Source organism: Pelobates fuscus, chromosome 5, assembly GCF_036172605.1.
Source record: "Pelobates fuscus isolate aPelFus1 chromosome 5, aPelFus1.pri, whole genome shotgun sequence".
NCBI classification, from domain to species: Eukaryota; Metazoa; Chordata; class Amphibia; order Anura; family Pelobatidae; genus Pelobates; species Pelobates fuscus.
Window position 1 is genome coordinate 271654338 of NC_086321.1, and position 21597 is coordinate 271675934.

Genomic DNA, 21597 nt, shown 5'->3' on the forward strand with positions numbered 1-21597 from the left:
AATGAGCCGAAGTGGTGTGGGTGCCTATAGTGTCTCTTTAAGTTCAATTTACAGAGTAGGAGACAGGAACTTCTAAATTAAACACACTGTGCTGATTCGATATGAAACCATTTTTAATGGTGTGTGCGCGAGTTACAGCCAGGTTGAGGTGTGGCATCAACAAAAAAGAAAGTATAACTCCTAAATGGCAGAGAACTGAGCAGTGAGACTGCAGGGACATGAACTACACCAAAACTGCTTCTTTAAGCCAGATTTGTTTTGGTGCTTAGAGTATCCTATTAAGCATTTTACTTCGGTATTTACATATAGTGTGATATTTTAAAAAGACCTGTTCCAAAATGTGAGTTTTGTTAAAAGACAGAAACAACATTTTATTTATGATGGTGGTTACAATAATAATAATAGATCAGAATCAGTAATTAGCAATAATTGAGAAAATGTGAGCACTAACTTAGATATAGATTGATACCGCTGCTTTAATCAGTTACTTAATATTAGTATCTCGGATTGCTAGGTGGGTGGTCCTGCCACAAACATAACTTAAAAAACTGAAGATATAGCCACTGTAGACAAAGGTTCCTTACTGTTCGGTGGTTTAAATCTTCATTCTTTATTCATGAAAATTAAAACAATTCAAAATTGCCATATGTAGGGCCTTGAGAAAGTGCTACCTGTACAAAATATGTAGACGTATGGAATAAGAAACAGTTACAGCGTGGGATGGTTTGGCGTATTGCTACCTGTGGAAATTCTGCGTTGTTTCAATTTTTCAGGAATAACAAACAGTAAGGAGCTTTTGTGTACAATAATAAGATTCATAGCACGGAAAACAATAATTTAGCCTTGGCCTATGTTTATAAAACAAATGGAATAGTGCCTCGAATGTGTTTTGGGGACACAAGCCATGTCTAAACCGATTTACTGCTCTTAGGTTATTGTCATAGTATTCATTTTGGCTTTGACTGACTGGACTCAATATTGTCTTGCTTTTCAGAAACCAATGAACCCATGGAGGAATTGAGCACACAGACGATTTATTCAGGGTAGAGCCTGTAAGAAAATTAGAAGAAAGAGCCACAATGAATGACATTTGGAGATTCTCAATAGGCACTGATATAACCCATGTTAGGAAAGAAATCTCTCCAATTCCTGATGAAGGATGAAGATAGTTGTGGTGGCTGTGATGCTGAGTCCTATGTGATATTATATAGAACATATAGTTTCCTAAATTAGAACCTCATATAATCCACTATACTCTGCACTCTTTGGAATTCCATTTCTGCTTTTTTTTTTTCTCTTGGTGTGTGCAACTTATTACAAGTGTGATGTTAAATCATGTTACCAGCACAGTGCAGTATGTTATATTTTAAACTATACAATTTGAAGAAAAGTTATGTTTTATTCTGAGAAGCTAATATGTAGCACAATACCCATTATTTGTGTCCAACATATATCCAGTAGATTAGACAATACAGCAGTATACATTTAGCAGTTATAGTCCTGTTAAAATAATTAGCCTATAAGCCTATAAGCAAAAATATTCATGTCTACAAGATCAAAACAACATATCTCCGTTTATTATACAACCAGTTGAGAATACCCACATACCCACAGTGCCAGTAATGCATGGGCTCCTTGTTTTAGGACTATTAGTCACTAAAATTAGATCACTCAACTTTTGAATAAATTCTAAAGCGATTCACGGTCATGTGAAAGCAATATTATCTGGCAAAACTGATTATATGCCAGCAATGGTTTCTGGCATATAATCAAATGTCGTGCAATCACGTTTTACTTTACCAAATGCATAAATACAGGTTAATCTGGCTGAGAAAAAAACAAAACAAAATCACAACTGCAATTATTTAACTGATCAAAGTTTTGAAGAAACTCACATCACAGACAAACATTTGGAAATTGAATCCATTACATTTTTATCCATTACTGAAAAGGTAGTTTTGGACCCCCCTGCACTCTACAATGATCAGTCACAACATTAAAAAAGCCTGTCTAATATCATATACTAACCTCCCGTGCTGTCAAAACAGCTCTGATGCATCGAGGCAGGGACTCCACAAGACCTCTGAATGTGTCCTGTGGCATCTTGGCACAAAGACTCTTTAAGTCCTGCAAGCTGCGAAGAGGGAACTCCATGGATTAGATTTGCTGTTCCAGCATATCCCACAGCTTGAGATCTGGGGAATTTGGAGGCGAAGGCAACAACCTGACCTCTTTGTTCCTCAAACCATTCCTCAATATGTTTTTGCAGTGTCGCAGGGTACATTATCCTGCTGAGAGAGGACACTGCCATGAAGGAACACCGTTGCCAAGAAGGGGTGTATGTGGTCTGCAACAATCTCTAGATAGGTGTTATGTTTCAAGAAGCATTCACATGAATGCCCAAGATTTCCCAGCAGAACATTGCCCAGAGCATTGCCTTTTCAGGTTTTATTCCCTTAGTGCATCCTGCTGCCATCTCTTCACCAGGTAAACGACGGACATGCACCCAGCCGTCCACCTGTTCTAAAAGAAAACATAATTCCTCAGACTAGGCAACCTTCTTCCATGCCCAGTTCTGATGCTCACAACCCCATTGAAGGTATTTTTGGCGATGGACAGGGGTCATCACAGGCACTCGACCGGTCTGCAGCTACGCAGCCCCATACGCAGCAAACTGCGATGCACTTTGTGTTTTGACACCTTTCTATCATAGCCAGCATTAGAGCTACAGTAGCTCTTCTGTGTGATTGGACCAGATGGGCTAGCCTTTGCTTCCATCATGCATCAATGTCCCTGGCATGGGTACACAGTTGTCTTTCCTTGTGCCACCTTCAGTAGGTACTAACCACTGCATACCGGGAACAAAACTTGCCGTTTTGGAGATGTTCTGACCCAGTCATCTAGCCATCATTATTTGGTCCTTGTCGCTAATATCTTTTCACTTGCCCATTTTTCCTGCTTCCAACACATGAAATTGAACAACTGACTGTTCACTTGCTGACCAATATATTGCACCCCTTTACAGGTGCCATTGTAACAATTCAATCAATTGTATTCACTTCACCTGTCAGTGGTTTTAATGTTGTGGTTGATCAGTGTATATATAAGGAATCAAGGGTATGTTAATTTGTATGAAACCGTGTCCACTCCAGACACCAACTCAATATTTTTTTTTTTATTTTTTTTTTTTTACAGATTTGAGCCTAAATAATTACCTATATATTTTGATTAGTTAAAAAACATGTTTTACAGGGCTCTATTTTAACCCTGCCACCTCCGCTCCTCACACCTCCTTTGTTCAAAAAGACTTTCCTCTTGCTGATAACTATGCTTGATATGTATTACAGCTCCCTTTCTCTCATCTTCCAAACCTGCAGATTCTTCAGTAAGACAATTGTTTAATATGATCAGAAAGTACAGCCAATGTTTGTAGTTAATCTAACAGTTTTCATAGTAAAAAAATAATAGCTGAACTACAAATTCTAGAAACTCATGCTGTGCCCACAAAGCTCTGCTGTATTGTACAAATGAGGTTAATTCAGCACTTGTAAAAACGTATTTCTCAAATATCAACACAGATATTTTCCTTGGTTCTGCTATTTCAAAAATATTTTTTTTGTACATGTAGGTTGTTTAGTGGGAGCACATGGATATTTAGTAAGTGTTAGCGCACCCAGATTATCTAATCTGAACACTACAACATATTATAGCAGTATATGAAATGTTTCATCATTTTGGACTGGTTGTTGTGCATATACATTTTTAAATATCTATATTTATACGTTAATATAAGAACACACAAATTTAGACCTGTAGTGCCAATTAAGTCTCTGTATCCTCTCATGTGCATACATATCTGCATACACAGTATTTCAGAGAAATAACACTCACGTGTATCGGAGCTATTGCTAAAAAAATATGAATGGCTACTTTTAAGTGCCAGATTAAAAAATAATCATATTATTCAACTATAGTAGGTCTTCTTAAAGTGACTTTCAGCTTGTCAGAGCTATATCGGGTATTGTTATCTTCACGTGAACATGTGTACATATTATATATTGACCGATGTGAGCAAATAAGATTTTATTTAACAATAAACCATTTAGAACAAAGGGTAATCGTAAAAAATCCAAGTATAATAAAAGGCATTCATGGAATCCATCGTTCCTTTTTTAGTGTAAATATTAACACTTCAAAGGACATCAAATGCCCTTGTTTAACTTGGAAGACATTCCAGCAAATTAATAAATGTGTAAAATCCACTATTAAAGTAAAGAGCAGTAAAAAAATAAAAAAATGACAAACTGGCACATTCTATTGATATATTATAGCCAAATACCTGTATTCCTCTTTATGTGAAATTCTGTCTGAGAATTTAGCATTGACGTGACACTGTGAGATCTGCAGATGTGATCCTAATAAGGCCAACAAAACTATATAGAGGAGATTTAGAAAAAGTGTAATTTTCTCAAAAGTAATTAAAAAGGTATAAGGGGAAGGGTTACCAATGCAATGCGCCTGCCTGTTCCACTGGTTTCCATAATGATTTCCCCATTTTAAATACTTTAGACCACTTTTAGGAACAGAATACTTTGATAAATCTCCCCCAATGTGTGAAATGACTTACAGTGTTTAAATGAAAACTCGTTTTCTTTGTTATCTTCTACAGTACCTATGAGAAAAAAGATATATGAAAATAAACATCTGGAGTTACATTTTGCTGTTTAAGCTATAACAGAGGTCAATACAATTTCCTAAAATATAATAAAGGCAGCAGATCAGATCTGTCACGAGTAAGTTTTAAAATGGTAGGCTTTCGTTCTCTTTGAAAGAGTGAAAAATGTGACTCGCAATTTTCAAACCAAGTAGGATTAATCACAGATCTGTAATCTGTCAACAAAGAGGGCTTAATATGATTACAAAAGAAAATAATTCTAATAATTAGTGACAAACAGTTAATAAGAAAAAGACCTTTTGCTGCAAAGAATCTGAGTACCAACAGAGCTGGACCAACGGATTGCAATGTTAAAAAAAAAAAGTTCAGTAGGTCAAATGAAGTAAGTAATAAATATCAATATACATACCATGCCATATAGCAGGTAAAACCTATGGCAATAAAGATGAGTACAACTGAGACCAGCAATGCCACCGTCACATGATGCCTGATAGGATGTAAATCTAAAAAAAAGCCAAGAAGAATATTAATAAAACTATTGAAAAGGAACTGTTCATTGATAAACCCTAATCAACCTAAGGCATTTAACTGAATTTATTTATTTAGCTTAGACATTTAAATGATACATGTCAATAATGAAAATAAAGTTACGCAGGGTTTGATTAGTGTAAACACTGCACATAGTATCAATTAGCGTGTTTAGCTCTCCTGTTTGGAATAAAGAATAATATCTCCTAAACAGTTATTACACATGCCACTTTCTACACTCTAAACCAATATGCTGCCAGACAAAGCTTGGTTCTTTTCACATCTGTCTGTTGTAATTCTATAGACTAGAGCAGGGGTAGGCAACCTTTTAGCAGCAATGTGCCGAAATAGGATTGTGATGTTCTGTAGCATGCCGGTCCTATTTATTTTTTTTTATTGAGGTGTGCATGTTGCCGTATTGCATTGTGTTATTTATGCTGCAGTTGCTTTGTATCGTGCATATATGTTTGAGCAGCGTCCTCTTCAACCTATCGTTCCTGTAATTTTTACTTGTGATTGTCCTATTTATAGTTAAATCCCTCCTCTCATAATATTGTAAAGCGCTACGGAATCTGCTGGCGCTAAATAAATGGCGATAATAATAATAATTTTAATATATGAGCTATTATATTGTGGTGATGTGTATGATACCTATGTATGGGGCTGCTTGTGGAATTGTGTGTGTGTGGATGGATATGTCACATTGTGTGTTTGGCAGCGTGTGTATGTAAGGGGCTGTTTGGGGTACTGCATGTGAGAGGCTGCATGTGGGGTTATTAATATTATTAATATGTTATTATTTATATAGCGTTAACAATTTTTGCAGCGCTTTACAATGGGTGAACGAACAGACATGTAGTTGTAACCAGATAAGTTGGACACACAGGAACAGAGGGGTTGTGGGCCCTGCTCAATGAGCTTACATGCTAGAGGGAGTGGGGTAGAGTGACACAAAAGGTAAGGATAGTATTAGACTAGTGGCAGTTGCAAGAGAGGAATTAGTCGGGAGCTATTACAATAGATGGGTGTTGTGTGCGTGTGTGTGTGTGGATTGTAAGTGGTGTTGAGTTTTTGCGGATTGTGTGTAAGTTTGTGTGTGGGCTGTTCATGTTTTTTGTATGAGGGGAGGGTTATTCTGCATTTCTGTGTATATACCAGTGTGGGTGGCTTTCCTAGGGTCCAGTGGGGATCAAGCTGGCCAGGTACAGCTCAAGGACAGGAGCTGCAACAGCAGCTGTGGGCTGCTCTACTCCAGTGTGGATTTCCATTCACAAGTGCTGGGAGGATCACTTCCTCTACATGCTGCAATGCATACATTGAGGATTGTCCTTCACCACCATTTCGTATTAGCAGATATCTGAAGTTTCACTGGGACTCCTGATAGGCCAGACCCTGCTTGGCTCTGCCAGCCTAGAGTGCCATGCAAAGACACCTTAAGTGCCGTGCATGGCACACGTGCCATAGGTTGCCTACACCTGGACTAGAGCATAACTCTTACAGGGTTATTTACTAAAGATAGGGGTGAATTCATAGAGAATTTCAAATTTAAGTCCATTTTCAGTTTAGAAATTCTGGTCTTAAATTTGAAATTCACTCAGACTTTACATTTGGTTCTCTCTTTAACCCTGTAAGACTTCTCAAACCTGTAGTGAAATATATTTATGTTTTAAAATGGGCAATGCATATGACACATGTAGAGCATGTAGAGGCATGACAAAACTTGGACACCCCCTCCATCTAAATGTATCTTCCTTTTTAAAACCAACACGCTCTTTTCCTGACAGACACACACCATCACTGATGCATACACTGACATACACTCACTGGAAGATACACAGTCATTGGCACACAGACTGTTGCCTGAGGAAGAGATTACGCCAGCATTGAGGGACTTTGGCGATGGAATTAAGGTAAGGTAACTCTTTCATGGTCGCGACGAGGGGGCCTAAGGACCTAAATTTAGTGACAGGGGCATACTATAGCATTAGGAATAAAGTTTTTTTTTATTCCTAACGCTATAGTGTTCTTTTAATTGAGCTAAAAAAAAAATTATTAGGCAAGATTGGAAAGGAATACTGGAAATAATTGTCACTCAAAATGATTAATTAGAGAAAATTATTTTATGCAACCAAATATTCATCCAAGAGTTAGACATGCTCAGCAAAATTAACAAACCTATAAATCCATTAAATGTAATAGGCAAGGCTCCATGGGATATAGATGTAATTGAGTATTGCCCAACAGCATCAACACTTCACTGAATTAATAATACATGATAGTTTGATTGAGTTTATACCCTGTGGAGTTTGCTGGAAACAGAAATCTCTCTAGGTTTGTTTCAATTATTAAAATGTTAGCAAAATAATAATGTGCACTCCATCGGTCTATATTACTGTGCAAATAAAAGCCAAGTAAATAGTTTGTTTGTTTTTTAAATAAAACACATGATAAATCCTGCCTTAAGAGAGAAACAAATTATACTTGGCACCCTGTGAGTTCCTAACTGTCAGACTGAAGATGTTATACCTCATATTTTCTAACAAAGTCTTTAATTTACATTTTTTATGAGCTGAACTCAAAGATCCAAGACTTTTTCTAAGGCCCATTTCTCTCAAATATTGTTCACAAATCTGTCTAAATCTGTGTTAGTGAGCACTTCTCCTTTGCCGAGATAATACATCCACCTCACAGGTGTGGCATATCAAGATGCTGATTAGACAGCATGATTATTGCACATGCGTGCCTTAGGCTGGCCAAAATAAAAGGCCACTCTAAAATGTGAAGTTTTATCAAACAGCACAATGCCACAGATGTCGCAAGTTTCGAGTGAGCGTGCAATTGGCATGCTGACTGCACGAATGTCCACCAAAGCTGTTGCCCGTGAATTGAATGTTAATTTCTCTACCATAAGCCATCTACAAAGGTGTTACAGAGAATTTGGCAATACATTCAACCGGCCTCACAACCGCAGACCACGTGTAACCACACCAGCCCAGGACCTCCACATCCAGCATCTTCACCTCCAAGATCATCTAAGACCAGCCACCCAGATAGCTGCTGCAACAATCGGTTTGCATAACCCAAAAATTTCTGCACAAGCTGTCAGAAACCGTCTCAGGGTAGCTCATCTGCATGCTTGGTGTCCACATCCGGTTCTTGAACTGACTGCAGTTCGTCGTTATAACCGACTTGAGTGGGAAAATGTTCGATGGCGTCTGGCACTTTAGAGGTGTTCTCTTCACGGATGAATCCCGGTTTTCAATGTACAGGGCAGATGGCAGACAGCGTGTATGGTGTTGTGTGGGTGAGCAGTTTGCTGATGTCAACGTTGTGGATCGAATGGCCCATGGTGGTGGGGTTATGGTATGGGCAAGCGTATGCTATGGACAACGAACACAGGTGCATTTTGTTGATGGCATTTTGAATGCACAGAGATACCGTGATGAGATCCTGAGGTCCATTGTTGTGCCATTCATCCACGACCATCACCTCATGTTGCAGCATGAATGCATGGCCCCATTTTGCAAGGATATGTACACAATTCCTGGAAGCTGAAAACATCCCAGTTCTTGCATGGCCAGCATACTCACTGGACATGTCACCCATTGAACATGTTTGGGATGCTCTGGATCAGGGTATATGACAGCGTGTTCCAGGTCTTGTCAATATCCAGCAACTTCGCACAGCCATTGAAGAGGAGTGGACCAACTCCTCCCCCCCCCCCCCCCCCCCCCCGGAACCTCCCTAAGACAGTAAAACTGCACATTTTAGAGTGGCCTTTTATTTTGGCAAGCCCAAGGCACACCTGTGCAATAATCATAATGTCCAATCAGCATCTTGATATGTCACACCTGTGAGGTGGTTGGATTATCTCGGCAAAGGAGAAGTGCTCACTAACACAGATTTAGACAGATTTGTGAACAATATTTGAGAAAAATAGGCCCTTTGTGTACATAGAAAAAGTCTTGGATCTTTGAATTCAGCTCATGAAAAATGGGGGCAAAAACAAAAGTGTTGCGTTTATAATTTTGTTCAGTGTAGAAACCAGCCATGATTACAACTGGGGGAGGGAAGTTTAATATAAAATGGAAGGTAAAGTGTAGCTGGAATGAAACAGGAGACATTTGAAGAGGCCCTGTTGTAGTAGATTGAGATTATTGGGAGAGGGCAGGTTGTCTTACTGAAGTTACAGCTCATAAAGACTGCTCATAAAGTGTCTCACACATCACTGTGGGTTGCTGAAGTTCAACATGTCCTCCTTAGTAAACATTCAGCTGTTATGATGACATTTGTGAACTAAGAATATGATTCAATTTGCTATAATTATTTTCCTAACAAAAATCTCCACTCGTTTGTCTCAGAGGCACTGTTATTATTTTTGGCATATTTGGGTTTTACAGAGCGCCAACCTTTTACGCTTTGCAATATTATAAATGGCATAAATTTAACAATAGATAAGACAATTACAAATGTTACAGGAATAATAGGTTGATGAGGACGCTGCTCAGACGAGCTTACGGTCTAGAGGAGGTGAGGTAAAAAAAAAAAAACACAATAGGGCAGCACGGGGGACAGCAAACAAACAAAGTGGGAAAGGCACTACATGCTGAAGCAGAAAAAAAGGGCTAAGATTTGTAAGTCAATGTTTTTTTCTGGTGACATTAAGCAGTATAGGAGAAGTGCAAGGCGGCGTTAAATCATTTAAACATAAAAGAATCCTACTTGCCACCTTTCAATACAACTTGTAAGACACAGAAAAAAACTGAAGTAAGAAATATAATTCTCTAATACATCCAAAGATTATAGATTTTGTTTAGATGTGGATGTGTGCAATGCAGGAAAATTCATGATAATTGCCAGTAGCCAAAAGGGATACTACAGGCATCAAAACAAGTTTAACTTAATGAAGTAGATTTGGTATATAGATCATGCCCCTGCAGTTTTTACTGCTCAATTCACTGCCATTTAGGAGTTAAAACATTTTTGTTTCTATTTATGCAGCCCCAGTCACACCTCTCCCTGCTGTGTCTGACACAGCCTGCATAATGTAAAGTATTATTTTAACCAGATGTTAACTTGTTTTAGAAGTTTTTATCTACTGCTGTGTATATTAACCTTTAATTACAAAGGCTCCTGCAGGCTGTAGAAGGCTACCAGAGCTACCAGAGCAGAAGACACACAATTCTAGATTAAACACATTGTGCAATAAAGGAACCTACATATCTAGGTTCATTTTCAGGAAGTGTTTAGGAAGGCTATACAAGTCACATGCAGTGAGATGTGCCTAGGGCTGTATAAACAAAGTCATTTAACTCCTAGATGGCAGTTGGATTGAGCAGTGATGGTGCAGGGGCATGATCTATACAACAAAACTGCTTCATTAAGCTAAAGTTGTTTTGGTGTCTATAGTGTCCTTAGAAGTAAATGAATGGGCCAGTGAGCTAAGGCATGTAGTTTATGGAAGAAAATTCCCAAACTAATTTTTATGAAAGCTAGATATAATTTAATTTGACATTATTTCCGAATTAAAATATTTATGGGGATACTGAAATACCATGTAATAATTGTAATTAAAACATAAAAAAAAAATAGAACAGGAAAAAGTGAATAGTAGTTTTGTACAAAAAAATCTTTAATAGAGTATGGCAGAAAAAAAACTACACATATGGCAGTCCTGGAGATGCTACAAATCCTGTAATCCTGTAATATAGACCATAGATGGCCAAAAGCAGCGGCGTGCATACCGCGGTAGCAAGGGGGTGGGGCCACTGACCAAAAGGTAGATCTCCAGATAATTTAGAACTACAATACCATTGATGCTTTTGCCAAACAAAGGCTGGTCAGGTATTTAGAAGTACTTGCCATATTCTATCAGAAGAGGTAGAGCCTGCCAAAAATTGTAAAAAAAAATCACCAGTTCTCCTTAACTCATGGGCAAGTCCAGCTCTCAATTAAAAAATATATATATGGTGTGACCTTTAATTACTTACCCCTTATTTCTGTTAACAACATACATGACTGTGTTCTCACCTAAAATAGAAAAGAAAATGACATAACAGTTTGTTTACATTAGACTAGAATAAACATGTATCAGATGTTTTCATTTTCTTGAGTCAAAATAAAAGTATATATGTATTTTTTCAAATATATGCAATAAAAATTTTTTTTTTCAAATTTACTCTTTGTACAACTTAGTTCTGTAGTATATAAAAAGGATGTTTTGTATCTGCCACTCTGTCTGTCTGTCTGCCTGCCTGTCTGTCTGTCTCTCTTTGCCTGTCTCTGTATGTCAGCCAATTTACCTATCTGTCTGTTTGTCTATAAATTATTTATCTTTCGAGCCGAGAGACGCCTGAAGGAGATGTAAACAATTTGCGGGTATGGAGCATGGGTACACGCAGTAGCAGCAGTGCAGGAGGAGGTGGAGCTCAGAGGGATTCTCCGGGAGGCTCCCGCAGCAGCTCAATATCCCGTGGACCACAGGATGATGACGACGAGGAGAACGTTGACCTGGCGCAGGTATTGGCGTACCTCCTGCGCAGGGGGCAAGTACGGCTGGTACAGGGGGGAGGCCCTGCCAGTTTACACCTAGTGCAGTCTCTGTCTGACTCTGATGATGACAACGACAGTGCATGGGAGGGCTGCATAGGGGACCGCTACACACCTCCCGTTGACCCAACTCCAGACACCGCTGTTCTGGATCAGAGCCAAATCAGGACACAAGTTCTTCTAGCTACAGGGAGATTAGCAGGTCAAAAGGAGCGCAGTATCACACGCTTATTAAGGGAGAGACAAAGGACAGGATGTGGTTTTTCTATGGGGGAACGATCTCGGGTAACATCCTACTTCCTACCAAATCATGTGTGTGTCACAAACTTGTATACCCAGAAGGCTTTCTGCGGTGTTTACTCCCCTGATGGGACCATTTTTATGTCAGCTTGTCAAGATCAGAATATCCGACTGTACGATTGTCGTCATGGAGCCTTCAAGACATTCCGCACAGTGAAAGCTCGTGATGTTGGCTGGAGTGTTTTAGATGTAGCCTTTACCCCTGATGGAGGGCACTTCCTGTACTCCAGCTGGTCAGACTACATTCATGTATGCAACATATATGGAGATGCTGATTCTCATGTAGCGCTGGATCTAAGTCCCTCAGAGCGCCGTTTCGCAGTTTTCTCACTCACTGTGTCTTCTGATGGTCGAGAAGTGCTTGGTGGAGCCAATGATGGGTGTGTGTATGTGTACGACCGTGAGCAAAATATCCGAACATTAAAGATTTCCTCCCATGAAGACGATGTGAATACTGTTTCATTTGCTAATGACAGTTGTCACATCCTGTACTCTTGTGGTGATGATGCTCTGTGTAAAGTGTGGGACCGCCGAACTATGAGAGAGGATGATCCAAGGCCAGTGGAGTTGTTAGCTGGACATCAAGATGGCATCACCTTTATACACAGCAAGGGTGATGCCCGGTATCTACTATCCAATTCCAAAGACCAGAGTATTAAATTATGGGATATCAGGTGCTTTTCAGGACCAGAGGGCCTGGAGGCCTCCCGTAGAGTAGTGACTCAGCAAAACTGGGATTATCGCTGGCAGCAGGTACCCAAAAGAGCTCTCAGGAAAAAAAGACTCCCAGGTGACACATCTCTAATGACATATCGTGGCCATGGCGTCCTCCATACACTGATTCGATGTCGCTTTTCACCAGAATATAGTACTGGTCAGCAGTATGTGTACAGTGGTTGCTCCACAGGTCGTGTCGTAGTTTACGACTTATTAACTGGCCATATAGTGACGAAATTGGCAAATCACAAAGCATGTGTGCGAGATGTCAGCTGGCATCCTTGTGACAACCGGCTTGTTAGCAGCTCTTGGGATGGCGGTCTTCGCGTGTGGGAACACCGCCAAACTGAATTTTACCCAGAAGACCTGCGTACTCCCCCATTAGATTCTGAGGGCAGTCCAGCTAGCAGCTCTTCTTCATGGTAGCCTGGAAATCTTACTGCTTAATCTAAATACTATAAATATGTGTAGGGTGAGGGCAGACAGAGTATGAGTATTTTCAAACAGATGCAACATAAGATTCATGTAATGGAAGAGGAGCTGTGTATGTATGCTAGTTAGCTTTTCATTTGGTAGGGGGATGTATGGTTCATAAGCCTTTATGACTGAGTGACAGAAGTTTGTTCTGACAAAATGGGAGAGTTTTAGGAACTAATATCATGGTGGTAGGGGTTCATAGTAAGAAATCATTCAAATATTAAACTATCTGATAGTGAAGTGACAGACCACAAAAGGCCTACTTGTTCACACAGGTGACACAAAATGTAATTATCAATGCTACTGGCTTGTTATGAGTTTTGCGATTCTGGATTCCTTTTATGTAATAAAATTGTTCTATACCTATCTAAAAAAAAATAAAAAAAAATATTTATCTTTCACCTTGGATTGGATATCAGTATCTAAAGTATAATATACAAAATGTGTATATATATATATATATATATATATATATATATATATATAAATGTAAGGCTATAAACAGAAATTAATAAACTAAGGAATTTTGTACAAATTGTACAGTTAACCATGATTTTTTATATATATTAATTTATTTGAAATACAAATTATTGTGCGCCCTATTTAAAGGAGTATTGTAATGGATTTCAGACAAGCCGCATGATTCTGTGACTCAAAGCATCATACTATAATCTAATCTATTGCGATTTAAACCCTACAAGACATCAATGAATGAAAGCCAGCCCAACAATAAATTCTGTCGTTTCTGTGTTTTTGAGCATTAGGCAATATGACTGCAGTAACACAGATACAGGGAATCAAGTGACTATCTCTGATCTCAGTCTCATGTCCTAAAGGGCAGCTCTTGGCATTTACACGTGTCACATGTGATCTCAGTTTATTTAGAATCATAAGGCAATCACATGCTGAGGACTGCAATTTATCACACTTGCATTTATGCAATCAGAATTGACAAGGAATTTACAACAGTAACCCTTGGTCCGTTTTTACAACATTATATAATCAACGCATTCGAAATCTATATAAATTTCACCCGCTAGTTTTATTCTTCAATGTCACGGCTAACTAATATCATTAAAACTTTGGCAATAACTCATTCTTAAACACACATGTAGGGCAGTTTACTAGGAGAGAAAGCAGTGGATCTTAAATAATAGTGATCCCAGAAAACAAATATGGCAAACTCCATTCTGTATACACAGTTACTTGATGAACTGCAGAACCAAAAGCTGCAGTGAATTGCAGTTACACCACAGGCCCAGTGTAATTAGGCCTGATCTGTGTGAAAAACGGCATGTGTAGAATTGTTATTTGATGATGTAGAAAGTGCTCCTGGGAACTACAAACAATACAATATTGTTATAAAGTTACAGGTTTGAAACACACGCAAAAGTATAATTAGCCTTAAAGGTTTGCTCCAACCACCACAGCCACTTCAGTGTTTTGAAGTGGTGGCGGCGAATGGAGTCTGTGTGTGCAGAGTTTACGTATGAATACAAGAGTTCCAGGCTGCCAAATGTCAATTCTATGCATATTTCTTTGCACAGACCGGACACTCATAGCCAATGAACGACTAGCAGGATTGGCAACCAGCTTCTGCCGCTGTGGTATGTTTGTCTGTAGTCCTTCAACATTCCACATTGATATTGACATTGCAGGACAAAGTATGTACTGTTAATTGCAATGGGAAACTAGTTAAAGGCTGTGGGCATCAGCTGATGCTTTCACCCAGTCAGTGGTGCCCAATTCTCTGATCTCTATTGTAGCTGAGCAGAGAAGAGACTGGATTTCTAAGAAACATGTTGTTAAGCTGTTCAAAAAAGTTTTAAGGTAAAGCAAGAGAAGGGACTTCACCCTCAAAACAACTTCACTGAAAAGAAGAACGTCCATTTGAAGTAACCTACATCTGCCGTGGATTATATTACGCTTCCGCTATTTACCAGTAAAGGAAGTCTACAGCATTTTACATTTACTGGAAACACAATACAATTATCACATTTTCAAACTTGAAAAAAAATCTGCATTTTTAAAAAATGATAAAATATGAATAACATGCAAAAAGCTAAATTCATAGTTAATTAGTATGAGAACCACACATTTTAGTTTGTTTCTTTGATTTTAGTAAATATTTTATGTAAAGGCTAGTGTCATCACAGGTCAAAGAATAGAACACTGAAATATGAGGGAGAGGAGTGTCTTCTGGAGTGCACCAAATTAGGGATGTGGTAACTTTCATATTAAGTAAATACATCTTACAATTTGGTGATGACTTTGCCGCTTGCAGTGTGTTGGCCCAGGAGTGCAGGAGAAGGTTAATTTTAACTCAACTGAAGCTGTCTCTTGTGGGCAGTGCCATGGTCACATGGTCATCTGATGGGTCCTCGTCAGCCACTGGCACTCCATCTGCCCGGAGACCACAAGACTGAGACTGCAACCGTAGGATCCTCCATAGAAAATTCCCTATTTCTCACAGCCGCCACTAGTGATGGCTAAAAGGAAATAACAAAACTTGACAGTGGTAGCTCTGCCATTTGTCAAGTTTTGTCAGGCGTAGGGAAAATGCATAAATGTCTTATGATGTCTTTTGACTGTATTTGAATTTCTGTGAAATTTTAACAATACTCATTTTTGGAAGGTGCGATGTGGGGGCCACTTTAAATGTGGAAAGTTCTTGGTGCTAGACTTTGTAATTTGAGTATGTTTGAAATGGCCAATTTTCTGTGAATTTTATGTCCAGCAATCTCTGCAGTTTCCAGAAAATTGGTCTGCAAACATCCAATGAACAACAGTTCTGTCTGTGAATATGCCTTTGTTAGTGAGAGATCAAGAAAAGAGAACCAGCACACTGCCATAGTATAAAAAAGTACCATTGTAATGTTTTGCCAATTGCTGAGTCTCCCACACAGCGAAGGAGTTTGAGCATGTGTGGGATAGGCATAAGGCTATCCTAGCTATAAGATAAGGCCAGGGACTAATATAAGTATTTAGAAAATTGGGCAGACTAGATAGGCCGAATGGTTCTTATCTGCCGTCACATTCTATGTTTCTATATAACATGCTGGCACAGACGCATCCAGCTTCTGCTGAGCTATAGAAGCCTGATGATGATCACACTGGTCATTCATTGGCTGAGAGCGTCAGCTGCACACTCTCAGCTAATGGATGAAAGTCTGTGCACGGAATATGCACAGAATTGCTATTAGCCAGCCTGGAACTCTCAATAATTCCCATACTCACTCACCCCACAATTTGTAATGGTTGAAATAACATGCTACTGTTGAGATACATACAAGAATAATTTCGGATCATATATGCCACTTTTCATTTATCAAACTTCAAAAGTGTTTTTTTTAGAGAGCAGTTTCCTCTTTGCTGTCATCTAGGATTGCTGAGTGAGGAAAAATCATGTTACCTAACATGATAAATGTCTGTAGATCTTTCCATTGGACTCTTTGCAAATGCAGTGTTTTTGGTTGAACAACCGATGAAGATTAGTGTGGGTTTACATAGTTACATAGCTGAAAAGAGACTTGCGTCCATCAAGTTCAGCCTTCCTCACATTTGTTTTTTGCTGTTGATCCAAAAGAAGGCAAAAAAAAACAGTTTGAAGCACTTGTAACAAACTAGGAAAAAAAAAATCCTTCTTGACCCCAGAATGGCAGTCAGATTAATCCTTGGATCAAGCAGCTATTACCCTACATTGAAAAATGATATCCTTGAATATTCTGTTTTTGCAAGTATGCATCTAGTTGCTGTTTGAACATCTGTATGGACTCTAATAAAACCACTTCTTCAGGCAAAGAATTCCACATCCTTATTGTTCTTACAGTAAAAAAAACTTTTCTTTGCCTTAGACGAAATCTTCTTTCTTCCAGTCTAAACGCATGACCTCGTGTCCTATGTAAAGTCCGGTTTGTGAATAGATTTCTAGATAATGGTTTGTTTTGGCCCCGAATATATTTGTATAATGTTATCATATCCCCTCTCAGGCAACATTTTTCTAAACTAAAGAGGTTTAAATTTGTTAACCTTTCTTCATAGCTGATATGTTTCATTCCTTCTATTAATTTTGTAGCCTGCCTCTGCACTTTTTCTAGTGCCATAATATCCTTCTTTAGAACAGGTGCCCAAAATTACACAGCATATTCAATATGTGGTCTTACCAGTGATTCCGAGAACGAACGCCCTTTTTCATGCATGACAATACATTACTGACCTTTGCCATTGCTGATTGACATTGCACATTGTTGCATAGTTTGTTGTCTATAACAATTCCCAAGTCCTTTTCGTGTGTTGTTATCCCTAATTTGTTTCCATTAAGGGTATACGTTGCTTGTGCATTCTTTACACCGAAGTGCATAACTTTGCATTTTTCAACATTAAATTTAATCTGGATTTTTAATTATAGATCTTTTGATAGCAAACTGGTCAAGCCACAAATAATTAGTATGCCTTCTCACATCAATAATGAGAAATAACAGTTTTTCCAAGGTTTTCAGTAACACTCTAGTTCTTAGCGTGGTACAGCATGCCACAAAACTATATTCCTGATACTTTTAACCCCTTAAGGACACATGACATGTGTGACACGTCATGATTCCCTTTTATTCCAGAAGTTTGGTCCTTAAGGGGTTAAAGATTAGACTTCTAAATCTCCTCCCTACAGACCTACCTAATTAAGAAATGTTACTAATTATTATTCTTAAGTTGGTAGAGTAAAATAGAGTTTAATTTAGCTTTGGACATAGTGAGTCTTATTATTACAATTATTCTTAGATCAACATATTTCAGAAATAGATTTGACTCACTCATCATCAGAATACTGTGACTGGCAAGGTAAGGAAACAAACTGTTTCTAATTGCTGTAGAGCGCTACCAGTGATACAACTATGACTGTGTGTCCCTATTAAAGCAGCTCCTTCACCAATAAAAAAACTTTATTTAATCTCCTTCAGTATTGCTCCCTGTATCCGATTCTCTTTTTATTTTTTTTCCTGAGTGCTTGAGTTTTCATAAAATACATAACAGAAAGTGGGGACTACTTTTCCTTAGTGTAACAGTGATATTGAAAATGGGCAGAGCCTAAAGCAAGCCAACAGAAATATCAATCCCACAGAAGGCAAATACCAGACGTTGTGGACAGAGCAGAACAAAATTAAGGCACCCAGGTATTGAGACCCGGCACAAGAAAAAAATATATAATGAAGCATCAGGGGGAGAGTATAATCATTAGGATATAAAGGGGCATAAGAGAAGAAAAAAAAACATAACAAAACAAAACATAACACGGACAATTTAAAACCCAGGAAACCTGGACATACGCATTTACTCAGATATAATCATGATATATTTGATAATAGGCTTTGGCTTTGCTACATGAAAAATAACTCCAACCGTGATAAACCTTTACTTCTTAATGAAGATTAAGTCAAGCCAGTCAATGACTCCATTTACAGCATATTGCTTAACTAATCATTCTGCACAGCAGAGACTAATACACAGTTTAGATTTTACTGGCGGCTGACTGGTGATTAAATGATTAAGTATATGTTGGTATTGGACTATCAGGACTAACAGTATTAAAAAGTATTAAAATGTCAAAGTGACATTTGTGATGGAAGAAATGGATATGCATTGTAACATTTTAGCAAGATTGTGTTTCCGTTCATATATATATATATACAAAATGCCATTTCAAATAGATTGGGTTATACTGAAGCTTTGTCAAAGTGTCATGTTCTGAAAAATGAAGTAAGTACTACAAATGTTGCAGTCACCATGAAAACAGGTGAAACCAACAAGCACATCCGTTGGTGAGCCCTCCCCTTTTTACATGTTTTGCACCACTTTCGAGGACACAGCAAAATGATAACTCTCCCCTAATGTGTAGGATTGTCTGCTATTTTAATATATATGATCAATCAAACTGACTACATATTATGCTCACTGATCCACAGGACCCCCATTTGAACGTTGAGGGAAAATCCTCGCGCACACAGCTGCAGTATAGCAGATTCATAACCAGCTACAAAAGAACAGTACATGTCTTATAAACCAAGCCCATCAACGGTCTATGGCAGGATTAGGCAACCTTCGGTAATGTTCCTTCCAGATGTTTTGGACTTCATCTCCCATAATGCTCGTACAGCCATAATGCTGGCAAATGCTGACAACATCTGGTGTTCCAAAAGTAGCCTATCCCTGGTCTATGGGATGCATACCAAAGATGCAGGTTGCCCAAAGAACCTGTTTATATATTTATTTTTCCTGCTGGTTTTAGGGGAGCTTGTGGGATTTGTGCTCTATGGAGTCTAAGGTGTATTTGCTCTCCAATATTTTATTTTTTTTGATGTAATGCTGAAAACCACACAGTTGCATTCATAGTCTCGTAAGAATAGAATTGAACCTTAAAATGAAATCTGTCATCAATGCATTCAATCTGCTATCTCACCAGGACAAAGCATTAACTCAGTACTTTTACTCGTCAGCAAAGGAAACCTAGCAGATGTGTAATTTTATTTTTTTTCTTCAATAGTTTTCAAAAAAATCCTTTTTCTGATCCAAAGTAACCCTACCTGTCTGAAAGGTTATGACCAGAGGTTCCCGATCCCCCATCTCCTCACTTGATACCCCCTAGCAAATATATCTCTTACATTCGCTTCTTCTATATCCCATTAGCTAACTATTGTAATTATTATTTTAACATAACAACTATTTAATATAAAATTTATATAAAACAAGTTAAAAAATACTTTCTAACATTCCAGTCTTCAGCCTCTGTCTTTTATAGGCCTAATAGACAATTCTGTACCCTATATCCAGTAATTAGAAGAAACGTTGTTTCCTTCCTGTATAAGCTGATGTATGATGATATCCTTGACAATGTAAATGGAAAAAATGTATTGTTTAGCTTTTAGTGAGCTAAATCCTCCAATCGACTCCAGTGTATTTTCTTATGCTTACTTCATGAGCTACAATAACTGTGTTTAATATTCACACTCATACGCAACCAAGCGTGAAGGCCTGACTGGAAGCAAGAATTAAACACACTAATAAAAAAACAAAGGTAAACTGTTTCTCAACATCCTGATGTTATGTGTCAAGAAAATTTGATTGCAAACAGACTGGTGAATGAGGCCAGATGCACGTACGAACATGGGTAATGAATTGGTTGCACCCATAGAAAGTTCAAACTGGTGCCACTACAGCAATTCAGTGTTCAAATATCAAGACACATTAAACTACAGATTAAATGACATTAATTTCTACCTTTTTTTTCTGTATAAGTTTAATAAAAGGTCACACTGGTCGGTTTGTTTCACATCTCACATTAGGAATGTGATAGGACATAAAATTCTGACTGTGCAGAGTTCTAAATAATAAAAAAAAAAAAAATCACTTAAAAATAATAATAATAATGATTTACAATGTGAGGGATGAACACGTGCATTTAGTAGTGGCATACTTAAAAAAAAAAAAAAAAAAAAAAAAACAACACCAACAACCTAAAGTCTGTTGACATACCTTGTTCAACTTGCTTATAATCCTTAGAATTATGCAGTAGTCTTTCCCTCTTGCTAGAGGAGCATTGTAAAAGTCACCATAGTATTTTCTATCCCCAACTGAAAACTCCAGATGTTCTGAAATGTCATGAGGAAAGAATTCTGCAGTGATATATCCGAGAGCTTTGGATTTATCAGAAAAATATGTTACAGGCTCCAGAGACTCACACGTGAAGGAGCACACTGTTACCATATTGATCACAAACACCTGATAAGAACTGGAAATAAAAAAAATATGTTATGATAAAAATTATGATAAAAAGTTACAAAATCGGCAGAATGGTTGATGTTCCGTTACATTTAATCTGTCTACTTGGAATAACCACATTTTGCACGTTTAACCTCCAGCATAAAGTACTACGCAATACAGACTTATACATGCATCCTTTCATGTTTTTTGCAACTTGTAACTAGTCATGAGATTTACCTGTAAGACATGCAATAGACCATTGCTTAATTCAGAATAATTACTGTACTTTGCTTCAATTCATGACTGCTTTTGCAATATATTTTATTACTTAACACTTATGTTAAAATAAAAATGAAATCTTAAAATCCAGAACAGGTTTAGACAAAATTCATTGAATTGCTAAACCAAATACGCACAGTTATAGGTTATATAGTTGTAAGGTTATGTGCTACAATGTGTTTATAATATGCAAAAAGAAATTTGTTGAAAATATACAATAGCATGTCGCATGCCATCTCTTATTGTGCATGGTGATGGGGATATACAATTTAAGAGGGTACTTTGCACTCTCCATGTTTTGAGATTAGGAGTGAGTACCT

The 21597-nt window shown here is 38.0% G+C and overlaps 2 protein-coding genes across 2 annotated transcripts in view; one reads left to right on the plus strand and one right to left on the minus strand.

Moving 5' to 3' along the window:
* Window positions 1–388: 388 nt before the first annotated feature.
* The window catches only part of SUSD1 (sushi domain containing 1), a 141768-nt gene continuing 120559 nt past the window's right edge, over window positions 389–21597 (minus strand). The window contains exons 20-24 of the mRNA XM_063457260.1: window positions 20771–21026; window positions 11194–11233; window positions 5085–5178; window positions 4628–4672; window positions 389–1050 (exon numbers count right to left, since the gene is read on the minus strand). Of these exons, the coding sequence (XP_063313330.1) occupies window positions 4657–4672; window positions 5085–5178; window positions 11194–11233; window positions 20771–21026 (406 nt within the window). The 3' untranslated portion in view covers window positions 389–1050; window positions 4628–4656. The remainder of the gene's footprint in view (window positions 1051–4627; window positions 4673–5084; window positions 5179–11193; window positions 11234–20770; window positions 21027–21597) is intronic.
* On the plus strand, window positions 11549–13385 carry LOC134611424 (DDB1- and CUL4-associated factor 11-like). Its single transcript, XM_063455296.1, has one exon. The coding sequence runs from the start codon at window positions 11591–11593 to the stop codon at window positions 13193–13195; it is 1605 nt and encodes a 534-aa protein (XP_063311366.1). The 5' UTR covers window positions 11549–11590; the 3' UTR covers window positions 13196–13385.